The 23299-nt window shown below is 48.2% G+C and overlaps 10 protein-coding genes across 10 annotated transcripts; 5 read left to right on the top strand and 5 right to left on the bottom strand.

The window, feature by feature from the left end:
* Positions 1-2149: 2149 nt before the first annotated feature.
* MGYG_04253 (hypothetical protein) lies at positions 2150-4202 on the bottom strand (the record flags this gene model as incomplete). The annotated part of the gene is made up of 4 exons (XM_003174031.1): positions 2150-2249; positions 2331-2652; positions 2710-3577; positions 3636-4202. 4 exons carry the CDS (start codon positions 4200-4202, stop codon positions 2150-2152), a joined length of 1857 nt encoding a protein of 618 aa, XP_003174079.1.
* Positions 4203-5426: 1224 nt separating this feature from the next.
* MGYG_04254 (hypothetical protein) lies at positions 5427-6206 on the top strand (the record flags this gene model as incomplete). The annotated part of the gene is made up of 1 exon (XM_003174032.1): positions 5427-6206. One exon carries the CDS (start codon positions 5427-5429, stop codon positions 6204-6206), a length of 780 nt encoding a protein of 259 aa, XP_003174080.1.
* A 249-nt stretch (positions 6207-6455) lies between these two features.
* Positions 6456-8015, bottom strand: MGYG_04255 (hypothetical protein; the record flags this gene model as incomplete). Its single annotated transcript, XM_003174033.1, has 8 exons — positions 6456-6504; positions 6574-6782; positions 6848-7052; positions 7125-7268; positions 7320-7357; positions 7495-7715; positions 7790-7845; positions 7951-8015. The coding sequence occupies 8 exons, from the start codon at positions 8013-8015 to the stop codon at positions 6456-6458; spliced, it is 987 nt and encodes a 328-aa protein (XP_003174081.1).
* A 1878-nt stretch (positions 8016-9893) lies between these two features.
* MGYG_04257 (hypothetical protein) lies at positions 9894-10851 on the bottom strand (the record flags this gene model as incomplete). Its single annotated transcript, XM_003174034.1, has 3 exons — positions 9894-10225; positions 10298-10557; positions 10790-10851. The coding sequence occupies 3 exons, from the start codon at positions 10849-10851 to the stop codon at positions 9894-9896; spliced, it is 654 nt and encodes a 217-aa protein (XP_003174082.1).
* Positions 10852-11250: 399 nt separating this feature from the next.
* MGYG_04258 (hypothetical protein) lies at positions 11251-12657 on the top strand (the record flags this gene model as incomplete). The annotated part of the gene is made up of 1 exon (XM_003174035.1): positions 11251-12657. The coding sequence occupies one exon, from the start codon at positions 11251-11253 to the stop codon at positions 12655-12657; it is 1407 nt and encodes a 468-aa protein (XP_003174083.1).
* A 486-nt stretch (positions 12658-13143) lies between these two features.
* MGYG_04259 (alpha-methylacyl-CoA racemase) lies at positions 13144-14425 on the bottom strand (the record flags this gene model as incomplete). Its single annotated transcript, XM_003174036.1, has 2 exons — positions 13144-14279; positions 14362-14425. The coding sequence occupies 2 exons, from the start codon at positions 14423-14425 to the stop codon at positions 13144-13146; spliced, it is 1200 nt and encodes a 399-aa protein (XP_003174084.1).
* Positions 14426-14836: 411 nt separating this feature from the next.
* On the bottom strand, positions 14837-17197 carry MGYG_04260 (hypothetical protein; the record flags this gene model as incomplete). Its single annotated transcript, XM_003174037.1, has 1 exon — positions 14837-17197. The coding sequence occupies one exon, from the start codon at positions 17195-17197 to the stop codon at positions 14837-14839; it is 2361 nt and encodes a 786-aa protein (XP_003174085.1).
* A 567-nt stretch (positions 17198-17764) lies between these two features.
* MGYG_04261 (hypothetical protein) lies at positions 17765-18644 on the top strand (the record flags this gene model as incomplete). The annotated part of the gene is made up of 2 exons (XM_003174038.1): positions 17765-17906; positions 17965-18644. 2 exons carry the CDS (start codon positions 17765-17767, stop codon positions 18642-18644), a joined length of 822 nt encoding a protein of 273 aa, XP_003174086.1.
* Positions 18645-20586: 1942 nt separating this feature from the next.
* On the top strand, positions 20587-21051 carry MGYG_04262 (hypothetical protein; the record flags this gene model as incomplete). Its single annotated transcript, XM_003174039.1, has 2 exons — positions 20587-20667; positions 20716-21051. The coding sequence occupies 2 exons, from the start codon at positions 20587-20589 to the stop codon at positions 21049-21051; spliced, it is 417 nt and encodes a 138-aa protein (XP_003174087.1).
* A 347-nt stretch (positions 21052-21398) lies between these two features.
* On the top strand, positions 21399-23201 carry MGYG_04263 (hypothetical protein; the record flags this gene model as incomplete). The annotated part of the gene is made up of 1 exon (XM_003174040.1): positions 21399-23201. The coding sequence occupies one exon, from the start codon at positions 21399-21401 to the stop codon at positions 23199-23201; it is 1803 nt and encodes a 600-aa protein (XP_003174088.1).
* Between the last annotated feature and the right edge of the window lie 98 nt (positions 23202-23299).

The following is a 23299-nucleotide window of genomic DNA, read 5'->3' on the forward strand; positions in this document are numbered from 1 at the left end:
CAACCTCATTCAGCCTTTGACAGCCCTAAAATATCAACCTAATGGCGGGACGGCTGAGGCTTCCTCTAGTTTCGTGGGGTCATCCACAGCATTTCCTTCTTTCGAAAGAGTAAAAAAAGGAAGAGGAATTCATTCTTGCAGATTTTCCGTCTTGGAGCGTAATCCCCGTCGCTGCCATGCTCCTCGTAAATGATGAGTTGCTGACAAGGCCTTTCAAGACACGATAGGCTCCGTCCCCATCGCTCTTTGTGTCGCCGTGCAGGTAAGTTGGGCGGTCTTGGACTTGGTCGCAGATCAGCTCTGCCACGTCGTTGGTCCAATGCATCAAACGACCTTTTTGTCAAGAGCGAAAAAGAAGCAAAAATGGGCAGAAGAAAAAGTAAAGGGCTTGCCATGTTCAAGTCCGAATGTTTGCCCAGTCATGACTTCTTTCGTCATCTTCTGTATAGTCTTCTCTTTCGCTCTTGTGTACGGAGTACTTCTTCACCCTTTTGCTTTTTATTCTCTTCCCTCTCGTCCTATCTCTCTTCGTCATTCCCTCCATTTCCCTTTGCTTGACACACATTCAAAACATCTGGAGGACCATACACTGTTGCTGCAGCTGCAGCCAGATGCGCCAAATGAGCGACTAGCATGGTGACAGGGTCTGGTCGATGAGCTGGCAATGATGCATGCATTCCACCACGTCTAGCGCCCCGCTTGCATCTGATATACCAGCTCTGGTTGGGCCACGCCCATCCCACCATAAACACATGAAAGCAAAACAAACTCTGGGGGAGCAACGGGACAGGCTATCGAGCCAGATGGCGAATGAGATGTTCCAGCTCGCTTTTTGTCAAAGAGCGACTCGTTCTTCGTAAATTTTAGCCTGAGCAGACAGACTATGGTAGTTAGTGGCAGAAGAATACGTTGGTTAGCCTCCATAGTGGCCAAATTATGGGACTTTCGCAGCTGAGTCCGACGGCCTCAGACGCCGTTACGGAGGCTCAAGAGGACTTTGGCGGATAGGACGGAGCAGCCTCAGCTTTCCAGGTCGATGAGGAATTTGTAACTAGTCAGGCAGGCTTTCCACGGTGTCAGGCCGCTGCTGAGCCATCCGCTCATGTGGTCTCTCATCTGATGTCATAGCAGACAGAAGGAAGTACTCGCTTTCGTGTCTGCATCCCTCTTTGTTTCTACTCCAGTCAAGGTAACTCTCATGGTAACTGACTATTGTTATCTCGTCGCCGTCGTCACTGTCGTTGTCTTTGTCGCTAGTTGAAGGTGAGGTTGAGGCGGTGACGTCTGTTTAAGCTTACTTGTTCTTCTGGAACTTCTTTATATCAACTTCAGCTCGAGGGAAAGCGAAAGCAGCCGGTGTACTCGACAAATGGACACATGATACCCCTATTACGATGCATTCCAAAGCCCCTCTGACCTTCCCATAGCAGAGTGTGCCAACAGCTTCAACCTTGAACATACTCCGTACAGTCGGCAAAATACGCCTTTTTACCATATAGAACTGGTAGCCGCCAACTGGTGGTCCTAGGCTATCAGCCGCTTCATTAAGCGAGCAAGATGTAATACATACATCTATTGTATATCCCTGGGTTACACCTGACGTAAGGATGCTTCCAACGTTTTCTAAGCGACAGCGGCCATGTTGGATACCATGTTGGATACCGTCTAGGCCAGTTTCCTTACAAGTATGGGCTTTTCTTGGAGATCGCTATCTGGTTAGTCAATATTTGGCTTCAGCAATGTTAATACATGGAAAATATATGAGACCTCGTACTTCTTCCTTTAGTGCTATAAATATTATGTGTTTTCACTTCTCGAGTATAATTAGCTATAAAAACAGCCTGGTGTAGAAATGCGTTCGTATTATCAGAACATCTGATATGTATAATGGTTTCATCTAAGTATATCAAAACAGACCTCCAAGACAAAGGCTCACACAACGTTGGTAAACATGCAAGTCGTTTGCTCGTGGATGCAAGGTATATGAACAGATATCAGTAAAACTAGAAAAATGTTACCTGTGGCGCGTGAACACGAGATAATCAGTGTGGTACAGAAAGAGTGGCCATGGGTATAGGGTATAGGAACAATATGTAGCCTTCATAGGGTAAGGAGTGAAGCGATATAGATATTGAGAAATGATAAATGTTTAAAGCAGAACCCATTTCTTGTCTACTTCCTTCTGACCTTGTCGTGCCGCAATTGCGGTGAGTGTTTCTTTGATGATATCTTTAGAGACTTTGGGGAATCTAGACGAGTAAAAAGTATCTATGGTTAGTACTTTCGCTTTTGATGAATTCTTAGGGGTAATATAGAAACATAGAATATACCTTTTCTTCAAAACTTCGATTAGTCCAGCCTTGGTTAGATTGCTCCCCGAAACAGCTTCCTTGAATTCATCAAGCTTATCTTCTGGGAATTGGATTCGAGGTTTAGGCCTAGCCACTGGTACTACTACCATTGGGGTAAGTTTCTTAGAGGATTTCGCGGCCGACGAGGGTGATAACAATGATTGTTGCTGAGATTTCGATAAAGACTTTTTAACCGTGGATGGCCTATGAGGAACTTTGAAGGTTGATTGCCCTGGAGATACCTTCGGTTTTGTCTCCCAATATTGAGTAGAAAAAGGGTCAATAGGAAACGTTATATTGTCTGTGATCGGTTAGTTCTCATATACTCCTGTAAGTTCACGGCAATGTTCTTTCATACCTGGTATAATTTCCATTCTATGTTGATTTAATATTGTATTGTCCGCGTTTTCTTCAGCCCAGCATATTCCTGTGCATTTCGGTTCGAGCTCCCCAACGATCATTCTCCGTTTAGTATTGGCTGACTCGTCTTCTCCATCATCAAGGAAATCATCCATATCATCTTCTCCATCGTCACTGACTTCATCATCCCCTTCAGAAAGAATGTCCTCGCCTTCCTCTGGCTCCTCCCATTCCGCCTCCGAGTCATAATCATAATTAAAATCAGGTACACCGCGCCAAAAGGGGTTTCGGCATAGCTTTCGAGCGGCCCTCTGCTCTAATCGTTTAGTGAAGGTGCCTTGATACGGCGGCCTAACATCTTCTCTGAAATTTAAAACCTTCATGGGTATCTTTCGAAGCATTTTCTCAACCTGGGTTGGTGTGCCATTCGTACCCGTAAGGCCAATACTATTAAGTTCAGGGTCTTGCAGCTTAAGGAGAATTTCCTTCACAGATGGGGTTGTAGGATCACCCTGACGACGTCTATATGATATCATCTGAAACACTTCAGCAGGCTTATACTGCTGCGATGGGTTATCATCATTGGCAAGCCCAAAAGCTGATTTACAAAGACTGTCAAGCTTCTCGCAAGCGTAGCCTAATGAGCTTGAATCTCGTCCAAATCGATGGGTAGGGGCCAGCTTAACGTGCGATTGAACGAAAAAGGGCGGGAATTCAAGTTCGAAGTCCGAAGAAGGCTTAGATTCTTTGTTGGTCGAGTCGGAAGCCGAGATAGCAGTCGCTCCAGTAGCATTAACATCGGTTCCTTTCGTTGAGCTCGGCGTGGGCTTTGGTTTTGTGAAGAAAGCATTAAGTTTCATTTGGGACTGTTGTATGTTTGTTAGCCATGTCGACCCTTCGTGCCACTGATTCAATGTCACATACCCTCTCTTTCTTTTGCTTTTCTTCCTCTTTTTTTCGCTTTTCATCTTCCTTGGCTTGCTTCTCTTCTTCTTTCTGCCGTCGTTTCTCTTCCCTCTCCTCCTCTCGCTTCTTCTTCTCCTTCTCTTTCACTTTACGTTCCTCTTCTTTTTCCTCATCCCGCTTTTTCTTCTCCTCCTCTTTTGCTTTTCGTTCTGCTTCCTTTTTAGCCTTTTCCTCTGCCTTCTGTCGTTCTTTAGCCTCCTTGCTTGCGGGGGATAATCTGCGTTTTTTGTTCGGGTTTGTTGGCTTTGCTTTGGGGGTAGAAGGGACTTGACCAGTAGTTACGTCATTGGTGGGTGATGGATGGGTGGCATTGTCGGAAACTGGTCCTGCGTTTGTCGAGGACGGGGCAGGAGTAGTAGAGTTACTCAAATCAACGGCATTATCGACATTGGATTTCGTTGCAGATGCAGTACTAAGTTGGACAGTGGTTTCCAGCTCATCGAATACCCGCTTCTTTGGAGGCTCAGGGGTCAACCTGGAAGCCGGTATTCCATTCATACCTGAACGGACATCGACCTCTGTCATTTTAATTCTTTCTGAGTGTTTTCCAAGGACCGTGAATAATCATAGATCTTTGTCCTAATCCACAAATCTAAACCATGTAGTAGGTATCACCGCACTCCGATTCTTAAGTTATCAGCCGATTATCGGAGGTCTCACGTCAAAATTGATCTAGTATTATCCGACAATGCGTAGATAACAGCCAGAGGGTAAGATTCTGGGTTAAAATGCTGTCAGCGCATTGATTAGAGGTAGCGGGCGGCTGTCGTTCTCGAGTAAGGACCTGGCAATCCTCTGCTTGGGAGCGAAATAGGGCAGTATATCTCTATCGGAAGGGAGAATAAAAGACACAATGACGAAAACAGGCCGTACAACTGTTCCGTCTCCTAATCACCAAGTGTGCTTGCTGCCTGCTTGTTGTCGCTTCAAGATTGCAACAAACGCGAACTAGACGCGTCAACTCGATTAATTAGGCACGTGATGTTATATTAAATGACTAAGCATGGCGCCTATTTCGGCGTCAAAAAAAAAAAAGAAATGAGAAGACAAGAACTACAACATCTTGATAAAAAATATTTTGATGGACAATGGCCACCATTTGATATACATACTAACAATGACTATGTTATTCTGCGATGCTTTTTGCGGTATTACGAGAATTATCTCGAAATAAATCCATGGTGAAAAAAACCATAGCGTATCTATGATGCGATTGTTCCTCCATATAACTTGCTATACCAATATAACATTATCCTCCGAGTGACCTATCATTAGCATGTGGGACTCATATTGGGTAGAGGTTAAAGATTCTCTGAATTGCTCTTTGTGTGGCCATGCTACTCCTCCCTTCTATGTTGGGCCGTTGTCAAAATTTCCTTTATCTTCGAACAGAGAACAGGCTATATACCCGTGATGCAACACTGCAATTTGTACGCTCATTTGCACTTCAAGCTCAGGTTATCCAGTTTGGCCGCTAAGCCTTAACAAGAAACTTGAATTTCACTTCCCACCTCTTGGTCTTCATTTTTTTTTAGTATTTAACCAGCTACGTGGGCTTTTACTTTCTGGTTTTCATTCCAGCTCTCAACCAATTGCGTTGACTGATGAAACTATCCTTCTACTGGCGAAAACTATCGTCTTCTACTCTGTTGGCACTCTTTCCCTCGCCTATATTGAACGGGGAGGCCAGAATTTTGCTAAACATTGCGGTTCGTTGAGAAGATACGGTATATCAAATAAACAACAAGAATGGAAGCTCCTCGCTCCTCTTCACTACCTTGTCCCCTGGCTGATGGCACAATAAAGTTAATTCACTGCCCAGATCAGCTCTCTCCCAGGCAAAAAAAGAAGCTCCAGGCTTACATTTGCTGTATTAAGAAACTCACCGACCCCAAAGTTAAAGTTACGCATGATGAAACGGAAGCTTTCCTGTCAATGGTCTTTCATCGTTGGACAACAGCGGACCCAATTCCGGCGCCACCTAAAAAGCGCCCGACACCCAAGTTTGAGGATATAGCAGTAGAAATTGGAGTGTTCACGGCAGACGTCCCAATTCCATGGGGATCATATAGACGAAAGAAAGCTAGCCTGTATGCCGACCACCAAACCCCACCAGAACGGAAGGCTGGGGCTCCCATATACATGCGAATGTCGCCGCCTTGGAAGGACTGGAACCTCGATATCTGTAGGCTCATAGACGGCAAGTGTCGATTTCTTCCGGAAGGTACAGTCCAGTTTCGTTACCATGAGGGCATGTGTGAGAGGGTCGCAAAGTTCTTAGCCATGAAGCAGATGGACGATTTCAGTTTTTATCAGCTTCACCGTTTCAATGTCGAGCTTGCCGTCTTTTTCTGCCGGCGCCTAATCTTGCGATTTGCATTAGGGCTTCTGGAATACCGACCAATCTCCTCGCACGATTTTTATAACTTCTGGTTGTTTCGAAATTATAGGTGGTCCTCGGAGTCCCGCATGGATCCTGGAGGTCGATTGCTCTCTCTTCCCCGTCCTGGCCTTTTCGACTTGCCCTAGGATTTGGGAGGAATATACCTACCTATGGGTACACATAAGTCACAGCTGATTGAAGAAGGGTACCTTACTTTCCTTCCGGGGTTAACTGGATTTTACATCTCGCGAGCTTTAGCTGGGTATTCAAGTTTAAGGGAGGTTGACATTTTGCCTATTGCTGAAAATCAGGGGGTATATATTTGAAGAATAGGCACAATAACATCGCTGCATCCACAGAAAGAAAGAATTACTATGTCCATTTAGACCCTCGTCTTATCCCGTAAGCAATGTAGCCTCAGGCTTCTGACCATATACTATATAACTATCCAGCATTGTAACGTTAGCAACACCCAGACAAAGCAGGGTGGGGAGAAGACATGTATAAACCTACAAATTGAAATACGCATGGATAGAACGGTTTCTCAGGTCTCCCCGTGCTTTCGACAATAGGACCTGGATCTCCTCTGGACTCCAGCCCTTTTTGATCAACGGCAAATTGGCAATACCTCCTAGCCCCTCCGAGTGTTGGAGTAGGTTAAATGCACCGACGACCTTCAGGTGTTTGTCCTTCGGCCACGTTCCAAGCGGGACTTTATATTTCTACCCAAGCCGTGCGTTAGCATCATGCACACACTAGAACAAATGGTAAGGCGGTATATAGTAACCTGGGTGGTGATGTTGATAAATCCAGCATCTTTGAGCCAGCTGCCGCATTCAGCGCCTGGGTTCGAGTTGATGCCTATCTCAATAAATGCTTCTTTAACTGTTTCCTGTAGCTTAAATAGGTCGGTTCCCTTTAACGTATCATCATCGCTGCGGATAGTACCGTCCCAGTCCTGAAACTCAACCCATCCTCCGGGTTTCGTACAGCTAAATATTTCTTAAGTTAGGTATGCGCTGGCTGAATAATGGGTTGAAGGCCAGTAGGTATAATATCCATACTTGAAGGACTGTTGTATTAGCCTTGGCCAATTTCTGATAGATGCGATCAGGAAGCGGCCGTGGATATAGTCGAAGGGACTATTCTCGTAGCCCCATTCATCTTCGACATCATCAACGATGAATTTCAGATTCGGGGGTACTCTGCTGCATGTAAGTAGGGATCACGATGGTGGTTTCAGGAGTATTCGTGCATACAGAGAAGGCTGAGTAGGACTCAGGTCGTTCCCAATAACCTGTGTGCAACGTCAGTGGCGTGGTTAGATTTGTCGAGATGCATGGATTTATAGTTACCTCGGCCGACGGGTATTCATCAGCTTGATAGAGTCGTATTAGCTAGAGGTAACTCACATCGTTCAATGGAAATATTTACCAAATGAGATGGCCCACTGTGGTGGCATGTTAGTAAAGCAATAACTAGTGATACACGGACGAAAGCACGTACTATGCCGGTTCCAGTGCACAAGTCGAGTACTCGCTGAGGGTGTTTGCTGATAGGGGCCAAATGGAGCCGGCCATGCAGGAGGGTGTCGATGAGACCATGATGGATGTCAAGTCTCTCATTCTCCTGTTCGTCATTGGGGAACAGATATCCTACGGGCTGGTTAACTAACTAGTTCGCTGGCTCTATTGGTTAGGACAGTTATTTTAATAGCAGCCACACTCACTGCCCTGGTGGTAGGCGTGGTATCTTCGACCCTGTACAACGGGATAATCGACGACGCTAGACGTTAGAGAGGCTGAGTATCTCGACCTGCAGGCCCGTTAGACGAGTTGCATCATAATGTTGCACCGCATAAGAGACGGTAGGAGAGACGGCAAGTTATGCATACAGCTCGTCGCCATAGTCGCTTTTATGCTAGTCATCGCTCCTTCGTCAGCGGTTATATACATGGGTCAGTTGGTTATCAGGGGAGTCACCAACGAACATCATCGTCCACCTCCAACGGTAGCACAGCAGGACTGCTCGTGCTGTTACTATTCTCCACTACTGCAGCATCCCTCCCCGCCCTGCAAACTCCGCGAGACTCACCTCTGGACTCCATAGTTAGTTATTAGTTAAAAAACTAAAGTGTAAGGGTCGCAAGTGGAGAGAGCAGGAGATGTTTCTTTGACAGAGGGTCAAAAGGCAGATACGAGGACGACCAGCTTTATAAAAGGGGGCCATAGTTAAGCCATGCATAAAATCACTTGTGCTCACTCGGTGTATGTATGCACGGCACGGCACTTCTGCAGCAAACCAAGCTGTCGAGCTGCTCCATGGCTTGGTAGAGGCGAAGATCGAGTGCTCCTTTGTTCGTGTTTGTCTCTCCACTCACGCTGGATCTGGAGGGCCGGAAGTCGAGCCCCTAGCGTCTTGAATACGCCACAAAGAGGTAGCGAAGGATGGTAAACCCTAGCCGAAGGACTATCGGTGGAGCTTGTGAAAGGAGCCGTCTTGCTACTAGCCATAGCTTGGAGATGACAGGATGCAACGACGGGCCGTTGAGAGGAGGCTGAGAGACAAGCCCCTGGATGAAAGCGCCGAAAACTGGCAGGCTTGTCGCAAAGATGGCCTATTGCATGAATTCAAGGAGAACCGAAATTAAGCTTAATATAAACGGTGTAATGGCCTTTCTTAGGGTAGAGCCGATACTGAAATAAATACACATGCAGTAAAACATATTTATTCGCCGAAAAGGAAACACAGACTTTATCATTCAGGGTGATTGGGATGTTTCCTGTGGATATAGCGGATGATTATCCAAAGGGATAAGCTAGTATAATTCATTAATAGGCTCTAGGGCGTCTTAGATATAGTGTTCTAGGAAGGTTGGAATACTATCGGATATAAATATATATATATATATATTATCCTCACTCTCCCCTACGGAGTATAAACCAGTAGATCTGGGCATACCGCTAGCGCCATAGTTTCCTTTCTTTCTGATTTCAACAGAGTAGGATAAAGATATAGCCGTCTCTAGAGGCTCCAGTCTCCCACCCAGTAACTACCTCATAGTTATAGACCCACGTCTTTATTAATATATCCTATATGTATTCTTTTGTTAACACACACTGTTTGATTTTGTATTCGGAATCTATATAGCCAGCCCAAAGGGTCGGCGAACGCTGGTGGAGCAAGCCTACTCCAAATAACGAGCCAACGTAGCGCATCAGAGTCTTGTATTCTGGAGGGATCGAGACAATGCATTCCTCAGGCCGGTTGTCCATGGTAGCTCTATGCACTAATTCGGTGGGGGGGTATTATTTCGCTGAGTGTAGGGTGTGAATGGCCTTAGTCAGGACTTTGCTACCTGTTGGCTATTTAACAGATAGACAAAACATGAAAGAAGCCTATCGACAGCTCCGTTCGAATGTTGGCGCGACGTGAGTAGTATCGGAGTCATAGATCCAAAGCTACAGACAATAATCCATATTCTCTCAAACTGATATAACATGGAAGGCTATATTCCACTGTGGGGTGGGAGGATATAGAACTGGCCAGGCAGCAGCCGTGGTTTCGAGAGGCTTTCATCCCAGGCTCACTGGCTAAGACTGAGATATCGCTTCCGTCTCCATATACAGTGTAAGTATTTGTCAGTGCGGGAGTTTTGAGGAATCCATCCTGCTGTCCCTGTTTGTGACGTCCTCTCGTCTGTACGGAGTAAGAGCTCTGTAGGTCAGGGGCAAACAAGGCTGCTTTGAGGGTCTCCAAGCGAAAGAGCCCGCAAAAAGAAACAAAACTCCAGGGATGCCGTCATCGTGTTCGATAGTTTTCCATAATAATAACTATATCAAGGTGTTAAGACTCAAGCCCCATCTCGAGACTGTCAACATCTTTGGCTCCCAACATCGATGGCCCTGACGGCCTGACAGACCGTCTCCCAAGAACCAGCCACGTCTCGCCAGACCGTCGACTGGTGTCTGGGCAAGCTCTCGCGGGGCCCTGCGCCTTGCGTCCGGGTCATGCCATGCCTGCGTCTCCCTTCTGCCGTCTCTCGTCTCGTTCCTAGAGCAAGCGAGCTGCTTGAGCCGCCTCGTGTGTGGCCTGAGAGCAGCTGGATTTAGCGAGCAAGCCAGACGAGAAGAGAGCCTCTCTCTATTTATAGCCCCAATGCTCCCTGATGATAGCTGGTCAGCTAGTTGACTGGCTACTGACTGGGCTGCCTGTTTTGTTTTTTGGCGAGACAAACAGCCAGTCGAGGCGCGGTTTGGATATTCAGGGCCAACCGCTGCGATGCCGCTTCTAATTCGATGCCAGGCAGTGCAGGCTCCTGTCTCCTGGCTGCTTGTCTCCTGCTGCCTGTCTCTTGACTCCTGTCCCTTGATTCCATTCCTGTCCCTCCCGTAGTCCCGCAGCCGTAGATGTACTGTATATAAAATGTCGACATCCTCCCCATCCCCTGCGTCGCGGCAATGCTTGTTTCGCCCTGCGAGCTCCAGCGCCCAGAGACTGCAACCAGGTCAAGCAGGTTCCTTGGTTCGACTGTCCATCCGCCTGCTTGGGCGCGAAGGAGCTGTTACCGTAGCAGTTCCAAACTTCGCAGCGTCTCAGCGGTGGCGTTGGAGGGTTTTTGCTCCCTGGTCCTTTTTCTTTGCTTTTGCCTGCTCTTCGCTGGCAGCCATCGACACCTCCAGCTGCGGCGGCTAGTGAGATACATACATACAGCCAGACACGCCCTCACCTCCTCTGCCGGGCTGCTTCACTTCTCTCTGTCCTCGCTGCAGGGTCCTTCGTCTTTCGCATGTTCCTCGTCCTTCTCGCCGTGTCCCGGTGAAAGTCGCGCCGTAGCCGCCGTCCGCCTCGGCCCGTTTTTTCTTCTTCTTCCTCGTTTTCTGCGTGCGATCGCGATTCCAATCCCAACCAACCCTCGACCTCCCGCCGCACCGTTGACAGCTCTCTAGTGGCGGAACAGAGGGGGACTGTCAGAGTGACAGACGAGGTAGCGTTGGCCCTCGAGCTGCTCGTATTCTCGCCCGTCGATCGAGCCCCTGGACGTGCTGCCAGCGCTGTCAGTTGCACGCAGCAGAGAAGCCGCCGCCTCCCCGTCCTCCACCAGCCAACCGCAGACCCAGCAACAACGGCAACGCACACGAAGAACGAGAAGAAGAAATACACCAGACGAGGCTCCCAGGCCGAATGACGATGGCAGACTATCGCTCGCCCGTGTACAAGGCGCCTCCCCGCAAGCCGGTGCCAGGCAATGCCGGCTTCCAGTTCCACACGCTCGACTCCAGCAGCTCGCCGCATCTCACCGAAGGCCCGTCGCACCTCCAGGCCAGCAGCGTCTCCAGCATCGCCAGGCCCCCCAGCACCCAGTATCGCCCTCGCACCGCCAGCTCCTCCTTCCTGCCCGCCGAGATGCTGCCTGCCAGAGAGTCCATCGTGGGATTCCCGCAGCCGCAGAGCCAGCAGAGCCAGCAGTACTATTACCACCATCAGCAGCACCAGCAGCACCAGCAGCAACGTCCGCATCCGCATCCGCAGCAACAGCAGCAGCAACAGCAGCAATATTCTCAGCGCCAGTATCACCACCACCAGGCAGCACCGCAATCACCACAGCAACAGCCACAACAACAACAACCACAGAACCAGCAGCAGCAGCAGTTCTACCAGTATCCGCAGCAGCAGAAATATCCCCAGCACCAGCTGCAGTCACAGTACGGTGCTGCCCCGCCGTCTCGTAGAGCGTCGAATGCTACCACTTGCACCACCTCTACCGGCGGCGGCAACGCGCCTCCCGCCCGCCAGATGAGCCAGATGAGCCAGGTCAGCTTCGATACCAGATTCAGCACCATCTCCCAGCGCCCACAGGTCAGCTACGTTGCTCTCATGCGCAAGCAAAAGGCTACTGTCTGGTGTGACCGGGCCCAGACAGAGGACCCCCGCCTGCTCGCCCAGCGTCGCGCCGCCAAACAGCGAGCCCTGCTGGAAGTCCACGGCGGCTCCTCCACACGCAGCAGCACCCTGATCAGCGCAGGGAAGATCAGACACAGCGGCAACGGCCGTTCTATAAGCTACAACACAAGCACAATGGTTGGCGCCGGCGTTCCCCTACGACTAAGCGCAAACGAAGTAGGGGATGCAGACGATGAAGATGACCGCATAGACGCCAGCCAGCTTGTACACCGCCGTACGGGGAGCAGCAGAAGTTCGACGGCCAGCAATCGCATATCTATAGCTCACCAGCGAGCCGGCCAGACCCGTCTCAGCAGCAGTAGCAGTGCAAATAATACTCCTCCCAACGCAGATATACCAGACATCATCGAGACACCTGCTGCTCCGCTAGAGAATATCAAAGATGAAGATTTCTTAAAGACACCCAATCGATCGTCTACTAATACCTCAGACCAGCGTCCGACTACCTCACACAGTGAAGAAGAGGACGAGTTCGGCAAGATTACTGAAATGGCTGCTCCCACAGGCATTTCGACAGCCATGCAGAAACGGAAGATCTCAGACGATCTCAAACGACGAGGCAGCGTCGATGAGCGCACTTCCAGCATGACCGGCGTCAGGCTCTTCGTGGCCAATCCAGATCTAAGCGACTAATCGGCCAACTCTCTCGCCAACCTTCCTCTCTCTCGCTCTATCTTCTCCCCCACTTTTTTTCTTCTTCTCTTCAATAGTTTAACATTCGGGTCTAGAGAACCTGGAGTTCTTCCACCCTTTTGTTCTTTTACGTCTTCCACTCCTGCTTCTTCTACTTCTTCTACCCTTTGTCTATCTTCCTTTCTTCCGAGAATACAGTTGCTTCTTGCATGCATGACTTCCCCCTTTGTCCTCGATATAAAACTATCCACTTACTTGCACCCCTGAAGGCTGTTGAATTCAGGCGCATCACCATACCTCTTTCACTATAAAAAAAATCTCAAAAAGGCTCTCTTTAATGCTTAATCCATGTTAATAGCTCTGTTAGGCAATAATACAATGAAAAAAGAAAGACATGAGCCTGGAGATACATATCTAACAGTCACAATCAACCAACCTGCGAGTAAAAAAGCAACGAGACCAGATCAATACTTATTATGGCCCAACTCAGAGCTTCGTCCGGGCAACAACCTTAACTTTAACAAGGGCTCCGTTGTGCACTTGATAGTCCCGTCCAGCCTGCCATCCAAGCCAGTTTCTCAATGTCTCCTCGCCCCCAGAGCCAGGATGAATACCGCCCCCGCTCCATCCACCGTCATCAGGCTCGATGGCTAGCCCAGGCGTGTCCGACAACCCTACAACAGGCCTCTGGTCATACCCTGCCTCTTCAAGCTCATCCATGGTAAGCACAGGTGTAGCACAGGCATCTGTCCCGTCAAATATAGCCTCCCATTCGCTACGGGTCTTTTGCTTGAACCTCTTCTCAAACACAGCTCGCATGAACGGCCAATTCTCCTTATCTTCCCTCGCCATACTCGAACCAACAGGAAACACCTCTTCCTCCCTTAGACCCAGCCCATCCAGCAGCGCAGAATAGAACTGTGGCTCCAGCGCTCCCACGGCAAAATACCTCCCTTTATCCTTGGTCTCGTACGTGTCGTAGTACGGACACCCGCCGTCGAGAACATTACTCCCTCTCGACCCATCCCACATTGGAGTCTGCCTCGCCAAGCGGGGGAATGTAGCCAAGTAAGCTGACCCATCGACCATGTTGGCATTGACCACCTGTCCCCTTCCTGTGGTTTGGCGGGCAAGAAGCGCAAGTAATATCCCCTGGAAACAAACTGCGCCGCCGCCAGCGAAATCTCCGAGAATGTTTCCAGGTGCATACGGCTTCTCCCCTGCTCGGCCTAGGAGGGATAGAGCTCCTGAAACAGCTATATAGTTTATATCATGACCTGCCATGTCCTTGTACTTCCCATCGCGTCGAAAGCCAGTCATGCGCGCAATGATAAGGCGGGGGTTATGCTTCAGTAGCACAGTGGTGGGACATAGTCCTAGCTTCTCCAGGACGCCAGGGCGGTAAGGATCGATCAGGACATCGGCTTTTGATAGTAAGGAGAGCAAAACGGCCTTTGAAGCAGGGTTCTTGAGATCGAGACTGATGGATGTTTTGTGTCGTGTGAGTGCGTCGAATGTAGGAGGCGGGAGGGGCTTTGATTGCGAATGAGCATTGGGATGCGGTCGATCGATTCGAACAACAGAGGCGCCATAGTCGCTGAGCATCAGACCCGCAAATGGACCTATAAAGGGTAAGTAGGTTAGGTGTGGCTGGACTGGGGTAGTGGTTGAGATAACAATTGGTACTGCTGGTTACTAACTGACCAGGGGCTAAACCAGCGAGCTCGACCACCCGTATGCCCTGCAATGGTGGAGAGAAGCTTGCCATATTTCAACGAATATTCAAGGAGTAGTACTCTGTACACCAGGAGGGCAAAAGGCCTTCATCAAGACATAATTGGAGCAAAACTGCCCTCCTGTCTTCCTTTTGATATCGCGATCAGATAACGGAGGAAGCCGAGCTCGGGCCAAATCAATTTGAGCCGAGGTATAAAGTCACGTGAATCTCAATGCAACCTATTGATTGATAAGATCAAAAATCAAGATAAGGGAGATAAGGGAGATAAGAAATTAGGCACACCAAAACAATAACCAAGAGTTCTGCATCAATAACATAACTGAAACAAACATTATTCATACACGCATGTTATAAGTACCAGAAAGATCCGAATAGATAGATGAGGACCAATGAGAAAGGCGCATCCAGGCTATTATTAACCGGCCGTGAGGTGCCTCTAGATCAGCTGGCCGGTTCTCCCAAAAGGGTATTCCAAATCTCCCCAATCTCAATGTCCTGAACCTTTCTAGCATACTTATACTTATACCCCTGCTTATCCCCGTTTTCATTTTTCTTCAACTTGATGTGGTCTCCAACTTCCTGCTTGCCCCACATGGTCATTAACACCTTGCCTAACTTCTCGTTGTCCCTGGTGAGCTCGTCGACGCGGGATTTCCAAACATCTTCTCTCTCGCGCATGATTTCGACAATCTTGCCATCTATTTTCTTCGCCGCGGAGGTATTGGCCTTGATGATTGCCTCAAGTCTCTTCTGTGTCATATGGTGATGTGCTATTTCAGCTTCCATCCGTGTCATATCTTCCTCAAGCCTCTCTCTGGCTTCCTGTTCTGCCTTGAGCTCTGCCGTAAGGACGCTTTCCCTGTTTTTTGAGGCAGCCAAACGGGCCTGTAACTCGCTACTCGGGCCTTGTGTGTTGTTTCGGTATTTGGCCAGCTGCTCAGAGTGGGATGATTTAAGCTTCGCAATCTGTGACTTGTGTGACTCCTCAGCTTCAGCTCGAAGTTTCCGCAGAGCGTCGAGAGCTTGGTCATGCTCCTGAGTGGTCTCTGTTGCTTTCTTTTTAAGTTTTGCATTATCACATGTAAGAACAGCGATTCTCTCGAGGAGCTCCGTGTTTTCGCTTTTCACCGACTCTATCTTAGAAGAAGTCTCAGTGAGACGGTCACGATATAATTCGGCCTTGCGAGCCTCAAGCCGTGCTGCCCCGTTAGCCTTCTTGAGCAGCTTCTGTAATTCTTTTTGGGCGTCTTCAGACTCTTTTGAGCGCTGCTTCTGTTCTTCCAAAGTCTTCTCGCTGAGATTCTTAACATGCTCTCGTAAAAGAGTGACGATTTCAAAGAACGGCTTTCCGAGTGCAGGGAGGGCCAGCTCTCCTGCAAATTTCTGAACTTCCCTGAGCCTTGCCAAACTCTCTGCGGCTTCTTCGGCCTTTTGTGACTCTGCTGTTTCCACCTGTGCTTTTAATTTTCGTACAGTGTTTTCGAGATCCTCCGAGGTCTTCTTTATCGAGTCTCGTTCTCTGGTGACGGATGTCAACTGATACTTCAGACTGTAAACTCCACCCAGCTTCTTCTCACACTCTTGTTTTGTTTGCTTCAGTTCTGCGCCTATCTCCTCGGAGTGGCGTTTATGAGCTAAGCGAGTTTCTTCCAGCTTCTTTTCTGCATCTTTCAGCTGCTTAGTTTTCTCCTTCAAATTACCCCTAAGGGTAGACTCCTTTGAGGTCAGGTTGGTAATGTCACTTCGCGCTTGTTCCAGCTGCGATTTGGTTTTTCGTAACTCATTAAGCTCCGCATCAGTCAGCTGAGTAATTTCATCACGCCTCTGCAGCTGTTGTTTCAGCTCATTTATCTCCTTGCGTAAAGAGGCTTCCGCTGTCAGCTTCGCTTCCATCTCCCGAATGCGTCGTGTTTTAGCCTCGAGGTCTAGCTCAAGCTGACAGATCTGCTGGGCAGCACACAATGTCTGGTCTCCCTGGCTATTCATTGTGTCGTCCATCCTAGACAGGTCTATTGTTGGAGTTGTTGGAGCAGATTTTCGGCCAGGAGTATAAATAACCGAGTTTTCCTGCACATCATCTGTTTTGTCGACTTTTTCAGGTGGACTGGACTGACGCTTCGATACCGATGTGTTTTGTAAAGACTCATTTACGTCCCTCCAGAGGAAATGTGCAGGCGTAGAGGTTTCCATAGTGTGCTCGAGTTGGGTATAATCTGGTAATCCTGTAGCTCTCGTTGGGCCCTCGGGGTCGTGTCTATCATCTTGCTCACCCACTGCTTCTCCTTTATTTTCTTTACTGGCATTCACCTTTTCTTTACCTCCTTCCCCTTTAACCTGCACCTGAGTTCGTTGCGTGTCCTCCAGGTCAACGTTCTTCAGGAGTTCGACCATGTTCAGGGTGAAATCCTCAGGACCCTCGATATCAGAGGATGGGTTTTCCCTAGCATCCTGTTTCTTTTGTTTCTTTTCACCATCCTCCTTTCCAATACTAACCAGCTCACCGGGAAGTTTGTTTAGGTCAAAGGTGTATTCGCTAAGGTCAACTTCATCGTCACTGTGATCGTTGTTGCTCATTTTCTTCGGAGACTCTCTGACGGGGATTCGACTCTTCCGTGACAGGTAAGGACTGGTAGGGTTGAGAGGGCTCTGCGGGTTGGTGCTGGATATGCTCTTTCTCTTCGTTCGAAGGTGCGGAAGCGATTTTCGTCGTGGAATTGCGGACCCAGACGGGCTAGCGAAGAGCCCCGACTGACCAGGGGTGTCATGGGAGGTTGGGCATGGTGATGAAAAGCGGTTTGCCATGGCTAAAGACCACCCACGAGTGCAATGCTGTCTGCTATGTTAGAGCAGTCAGCCAGCTGCCTTTTCTTTTCATGCTGTCCCTTTCTCAAAGTTTTTGCCGCTGCGTCTCTCGCATTGTTTACTTCTTTCTACTTCCGGTTAGCGTTCGTGTTCATCACGTGAATAGTCGCGTCTCCCAGGTCGCTTACAAGGAATAAATTGGTTTTAGAGTTTGGACCTTTTTTCTATGGAACTCGCTGAGAATGACGCGTTATGCGAGTCAACGCCTGCCCAGGTACGCCTTGATTTTTTGGGGGGAAGTGAGACTTGACGATCCCCGCACTCTGCGCTTTGAAAGCTGCTCATCTAGGTTTTATATGAAATCATTGCCAGTTCTCCCTGACCAATGGCTGGATCGATCCTTGGTTACGGCTGTCTATATGACGTCAAGTACATGATTGCTCCATGGTGGCAGGAAGTAGATATATACCCCATGCTGGTGCTTGTACCAGCTGTTTTTTCGGTTCTTAGGTGCCTGGAAACTGTTTATTGAGTGATATATGTGTTGCTACTTCTGTCCATATCAAGATGCCGAGCGATTCTACCCCGAAATACCACCAAAAGGTGTATCCTAATTTTAGCTTGAAGAACAAAGTATACATCGTTACCGGGGGCGGTAGAGGCTTAGGCCTTGTGATTGCAGAGGCAATGACTGAGGCGGGAGCCGAGGGTTTGTCCTTTCCACTTCTCCGTATTCCATGTTTGCGCGTATTAACTACTGGTTATAGTTCATTGCTTTGATGTACTGCCCGAGCCCGATTCAGAGTTCTATGTATCCCAGGAAATCGCAAACACTGACCATATTGGCTCGCTACACTACCACCATGTTGACGTCCGTGATTTGAAACATCTCGAGGAAGCGGTTGATCGGGTCGCGGGCCATTCCGGTCGGATTGACGGCCTTGTGGCTGCTGCTGGAATTCAGCAGCTCAAAGATGCAATTGACTTCACCCCGGAAGATGTTACCAGGATGTTGGATGTGAACTACACCGGACTGTTCATGACGGTTCAGGCAGTTGCTCGACATATGATAGAATCAGGGACCCGAGGCTCGATAGTCCTCGTTGCTAGCATGAGCGGCTTCGTAGCAAACAAGGGCCTTCATTCAGCCACTTACAACTCTTCCAAGGCGGCGGTCATCCAGCTTGGCCGCAATCTGGCAATGGAATGGGGTCCAAAGGGTATCCGTGTGAATTCTCTCTGTCCTGGACACATCATCACTCCTATGGTCGAGAAAAACTTCGAAGAAGTTCCAGAGCTCAAGGAGATTTGGATAAAGGAGAGTATGTTAGGCCGACTAGCTCGACCTGAAGAGTTTACTGGAGCGGTTGTTTTCATGCTGAGTGAGGCTAGTAGCTATATGACCGGCAGCTCGCTCGTGATGGACGGTGGCCATACAGCCTGGTAAACTAAGGAGGTAAGGTCTAGCTTTATTTGTTGGTATGCGCGAAGAGTCTATGAGTTATACATTTCAAACGCATGCGTTAATACTTTGGAGGTTTCCGGGTCATTCTGCATATGAACTATATTAGCTTGTTAGCTGCATTTCGGTATCTGTATACATAATTCTACTATTGAAATGACTAACCACTGAACAACTTATTTAACCAATATGTTACTCAACCTGCTCCTAGTTATATAACTTTCCGGACTCTCTGTTTGAAATGTCTTGCAGCACACACTATATGCCGTCCAGCTTTGATATCATAGGCTATTAAAGAACAATTACATTTTAGCTACTGGCGCTTATAATTGCCCGTTGTAGCCTTGTTAACTATCCACATATTCCATTGGTTAAGTATTTTTATTATTGCTAATAAACCAACACTTAGGCTTATGCAACGGGCCAGACATGGAATTTGGCTGATTGATGGAACCTAATAATAATATCAGAGTTTTGATATATCTCGATGGGCCACCTACCTAGTTGGCCAGCTTGCTGTTCGATCGTATATGGCCGATATTCACCGATTAGTTGGTTTTACTTGCTTCATTATTATTGCCTTGCAGTGAAGGCCCTTTGATTCCTAGCAGTGACAAGCAGACTATGATGCAAATTTACATTCACTTGTCAGCCAGCCTTACTTCCTTTAACTATTTAAAGGGCCATTTTCCCCAGAAATGATGCAACAGACTTAGAGAAAACATATTGTCAAAATGGCTGAGTCAACTGAGTTCTCCCACAAAAGTGGCCAGCAGCTTGAAGCTATATTTTAAGGCATATCATCTGCAGGTAATATCCTGTTCAACATTTTGCTTCCTTAATCTCCTGCCCCTGGGCCCCAGCCCAGGCGTGTCATATACTCAAGATCATTAGAGCAGCCCCGACATCTTTAAAGAAACCCATACATCGACAGTTTCATATGCCGGGTCTCTGATTACCTAGGTGCCCCTCGCCGAATAACGAAGACTACCGATGCGGTGGTCCAAATCCTGTGATACTCCTGGCGCTCAGTGAAGTAATCATATTCCATGGGCCTATCCATACACTCTTTAAACCTCATAGGTCTATTACGAGATGTGCTTGAGAAATAAAATGTCGACTCTCGGTATATAAATCTGATCAGACGTTATCACGAGAGGGCCCGGTGTCTCTAACAAAAAAATATGATTATGAGAATATGGCTGTGGATATCCGAACGCAGGGTATACTGATATCAAGAAGCGGCTCAAGGACGAAGATCGACCTCCGTCTCAACCACCCAGGCCGAGAGCTCCTACGCCCATCAAGAAGTCCACCGGCGCCATCGAAGCGAGCACTAGGTGCTCACCACTTATCTCCCTCTGTTTTGTTTTATTCTATGTATTTTTTATCACTACAATGTGAATGAACCAGTCGAGGCTACTAATATCTAGGTAATTACTACAAACCCTTTGTTATTGAGCTGAGCGCCTGCTCGTTAATGTGGTGACGGACGTGCCCTCGCTTAGCGCTCTTTTAGCTATATCCCACTACCAACTCTTCCATCCTCTCTCTTCTGATACCCTCCTTCTGACTCCGTCATCCGTTATCCGTCTACCTCTTGCTGGAATTGCTGATCTGTTAGGGGTCCGTATAAGAATGACAAGGGGAAGAGGCGGCAAGAGCCACATCAAGGCTGCTGGGAGAGGATCTGGGACCCAACAGAGGACGCGAGGTGAACTAAAGACCAGACCTACTCAATAGCAGATTACGATTTATAATCATTTAACGTGTCCCTAGCTAAGGACCTATATGGGCAGCTTAACTTTCCAACCACCAGCTGGTAGAGCTTGCCTTGAGCACCTTCAATCAAGCCTGGCCGCCGACAACCATCTACCTGGACACTCCTTCACAACGAGCCAACTGGGACACAGCCACTTACGGATCGATGCCCATCAGGCTTCCGTATCTGCAAAGTAACGCATTGACCTTGGCCCAAGGACAAGATACTATTGATAATTATAGAGAGGTTAGAGGACCTGCAAGATCCTAATTGCTTGGACTTGTTCGAGTCCAGCTGCCGGAAATCTACCTACGCATCTCATACGAACAGGCCTTTCAAGACCCTAACGGCGTGTTGCCGTCACAGATTATCGACGTTATTTTGGATGAATTGCAGTCGGATAAGTTGCTCGCAGATCAAGAGCCGAAACATGATGGTACCACGTTTGGTACCCTGGTATTGCGAGTATGGTGTATTATTCGATTGCTGGTTGACGCTCGCGACATTTTTTTCCAAAGCAACGTGCCCGAGGTAGAAGCGGAAGATTTGCACCGAGCGTTGGCACTGGCGTCGTTGAAGCTTCTTTGTTCTAGGCATCTTGTCCCGCTAATTCAACCAATCAACGCTTAGACCAGGCTGCGGGCTAGTGATACAGCTCCGCTGATTGGTTGAGTCCGATGCAATCAGAGTTTGCTAAATTCTCCGATTTGTCCCTTGGCTAAAAGTGGGTCCTTTGTTTCCTAGTAATGACGCGGGAGACTCAGAAGTAAACATACAGAGTATACACCTGAGAATGTCCTGTTCAACATTTCTCTTCCTTATTTTATTTTATTTAGTTTTTTTCAAATTCTCAGCTTCAGACGCGTCTCCCTCAAGCTCTACTCCCAAGATTGCCATCTACTTCTTCTCTTACTGTTATAGTCACTGCATAGACAGATACCTTGTCATCTGGGGAGCATCGAGATCAAACTGTCGACATGTCCGAAGGGCATTTTCACACATCAGCGGTTTCTTACGCGGGTCCTCTTCTCACCCCTAAAATTAGCGAAGAGTTACCAAGCAAACCTCCAAGAAGGACCAAACAAAGAGAGGGCTCTTCAGAGGATGATGGCCCTGCAATCCTAGGTGATACTGAGCTGAGAAACGAAGACTACCGCTGTGGTGGTCCGAATCTCGTGAGGCTCCCCGCACTCAGCGAAGTAATCAAATCCAGTGAGCCTATCCGTATACTATTTGAAAAGGAACTTATAGGTCCATTACGAGATGTGCTCGAGAAATGGAACGTCGACTCTCAGTATATCAATGTGGTCAGACGTTATTCCGTGAGGGCCAGGCCAGAAGCACCGGCGGCAACTGTCATCGTCTCTGCCAAAAAACATGAGCTTGACAACTCTTGGCTGCTAGCTTGCAGGGGGATCCGTGACCTCTTTCTGGAACATGGCCAGGCAACATTACAGATTGAAATCTCGGACGGAAGAGCTCTTGAGCCGATTATCTCACAGTCAATTCCGAGACACGATCCATTTGCACACGCGTGGCCAGAGCTACAGAGCCAGATATTAGCCATTCTCAGTGACATGGAATGGACACTGCTCACTGTTCTCCTCAGGGGGCCACCAGGCGGTCCGTTTATACCCACGATAGTAATTTGTGTGCGTGAGGACTCATTGCAAAACTGGAACGATACCAGAGATACCATTGTCCAGCACTTGGACAGTAATTATCTGACTCATATTACAGTTGAGATTCTCCGGGACTCAATATTCCATTGCTCAGACCAAGAAGGCACCCTTGATGAACGAGACTGGGACATGAAGGCCAAGCTCGGCGGTAGCCTTGGCTTGCGAGGAAAATCCACGTCGTCATTTACCTTTGGCGGGTTCCTAGAGCTGGAATTTTCCCATGGCCAGTGGAGGAAGTATGGCGTCACGAACTTTCACTGTGTGGCCAATGATAAACATCTTGACGACTGGAAAAAACACGGAATCTTACCTGGCGACTCAAGAAACTACCTTTCCGTTGATCACCCAAGCCTTGCTGACCACAGCATGTCTATAAGGTATTATGAGAATAAGGCTACAAGGATCCGAACGGAAAGTTATTATGAGATTAAGAAGCGGCTTGAGGACGAAGATCCATCTCTGTCTGAAAATACAAAAACCACCTTCAATTACGACACTGACCGTCTGAATGGGTATATCAAGAAAGTCAAGCTCGCCAATGCATTTCACCAGCAAGGAAACCGGTATCTGGGAGGGGTATATGCAGCTTCAGGATATAGGATATCCACAACGAGCAGAATGTTGGACTGGGCGTTGATAGAAGTGAGAAGCGAGCGACTTTCCAAAAACAAAATACCATTGATGGAAGACATTCCAGAAAGCCGCAGGGGTGAGTATCACCCAGCGAGTGCAGTTTTACAGGCTGCCACGCCTGTTGAAGCCGATATGTCTCTGTGTAAGGTCGGTCGTCGGACTGGCTTCACAGAAGGCAGGCTTAATACACTGCACGTTACGCAAGTACAGAAATGGTCACAGAATAAAGATGGAAGCTGGACCAAGATCTGTGGGTCGCTTCACGAGATTGTCCCAGTTGCTCCCCAGGGGAGGTTTGGGGACGCGGGAGATTCGGGCTCTTTCATAATGGATCGACACGGATCATTTGTCGGCCTTTACGTTGGAGGATGTCTGGAGACTGGAACAGGTTATTTCATGGAAGCCAGTGATTTGTTCCATGATATTGAAAAAATTACTGGCGCAACGAATGTCAGGGTTCCATAGCTCCAAGTAGACATCAAGCACACCTGTATGATACGGAGTACGTGTCGTTGAGATTTTGTGATGCGGTTTAGCTTTTGTGATGCAGTTGAGCATTTGTG

The sequence above is a fragment of the Nannizzia gypsea genome, genomic scaffold (genome assembly GCF_000150975.2).
Source record: "Nannizzia gypsea CBS 118893 supercont1.3 genomic scaffold, whole genome shotgun sequence".
NCBI classification, from domain to species: Eukaryota; Fungi; Ascomycota; class Eurotiomycetes; order Onygenales; family Arthrodermataceae; genus Nannizzia; species Nannizzia gypsea.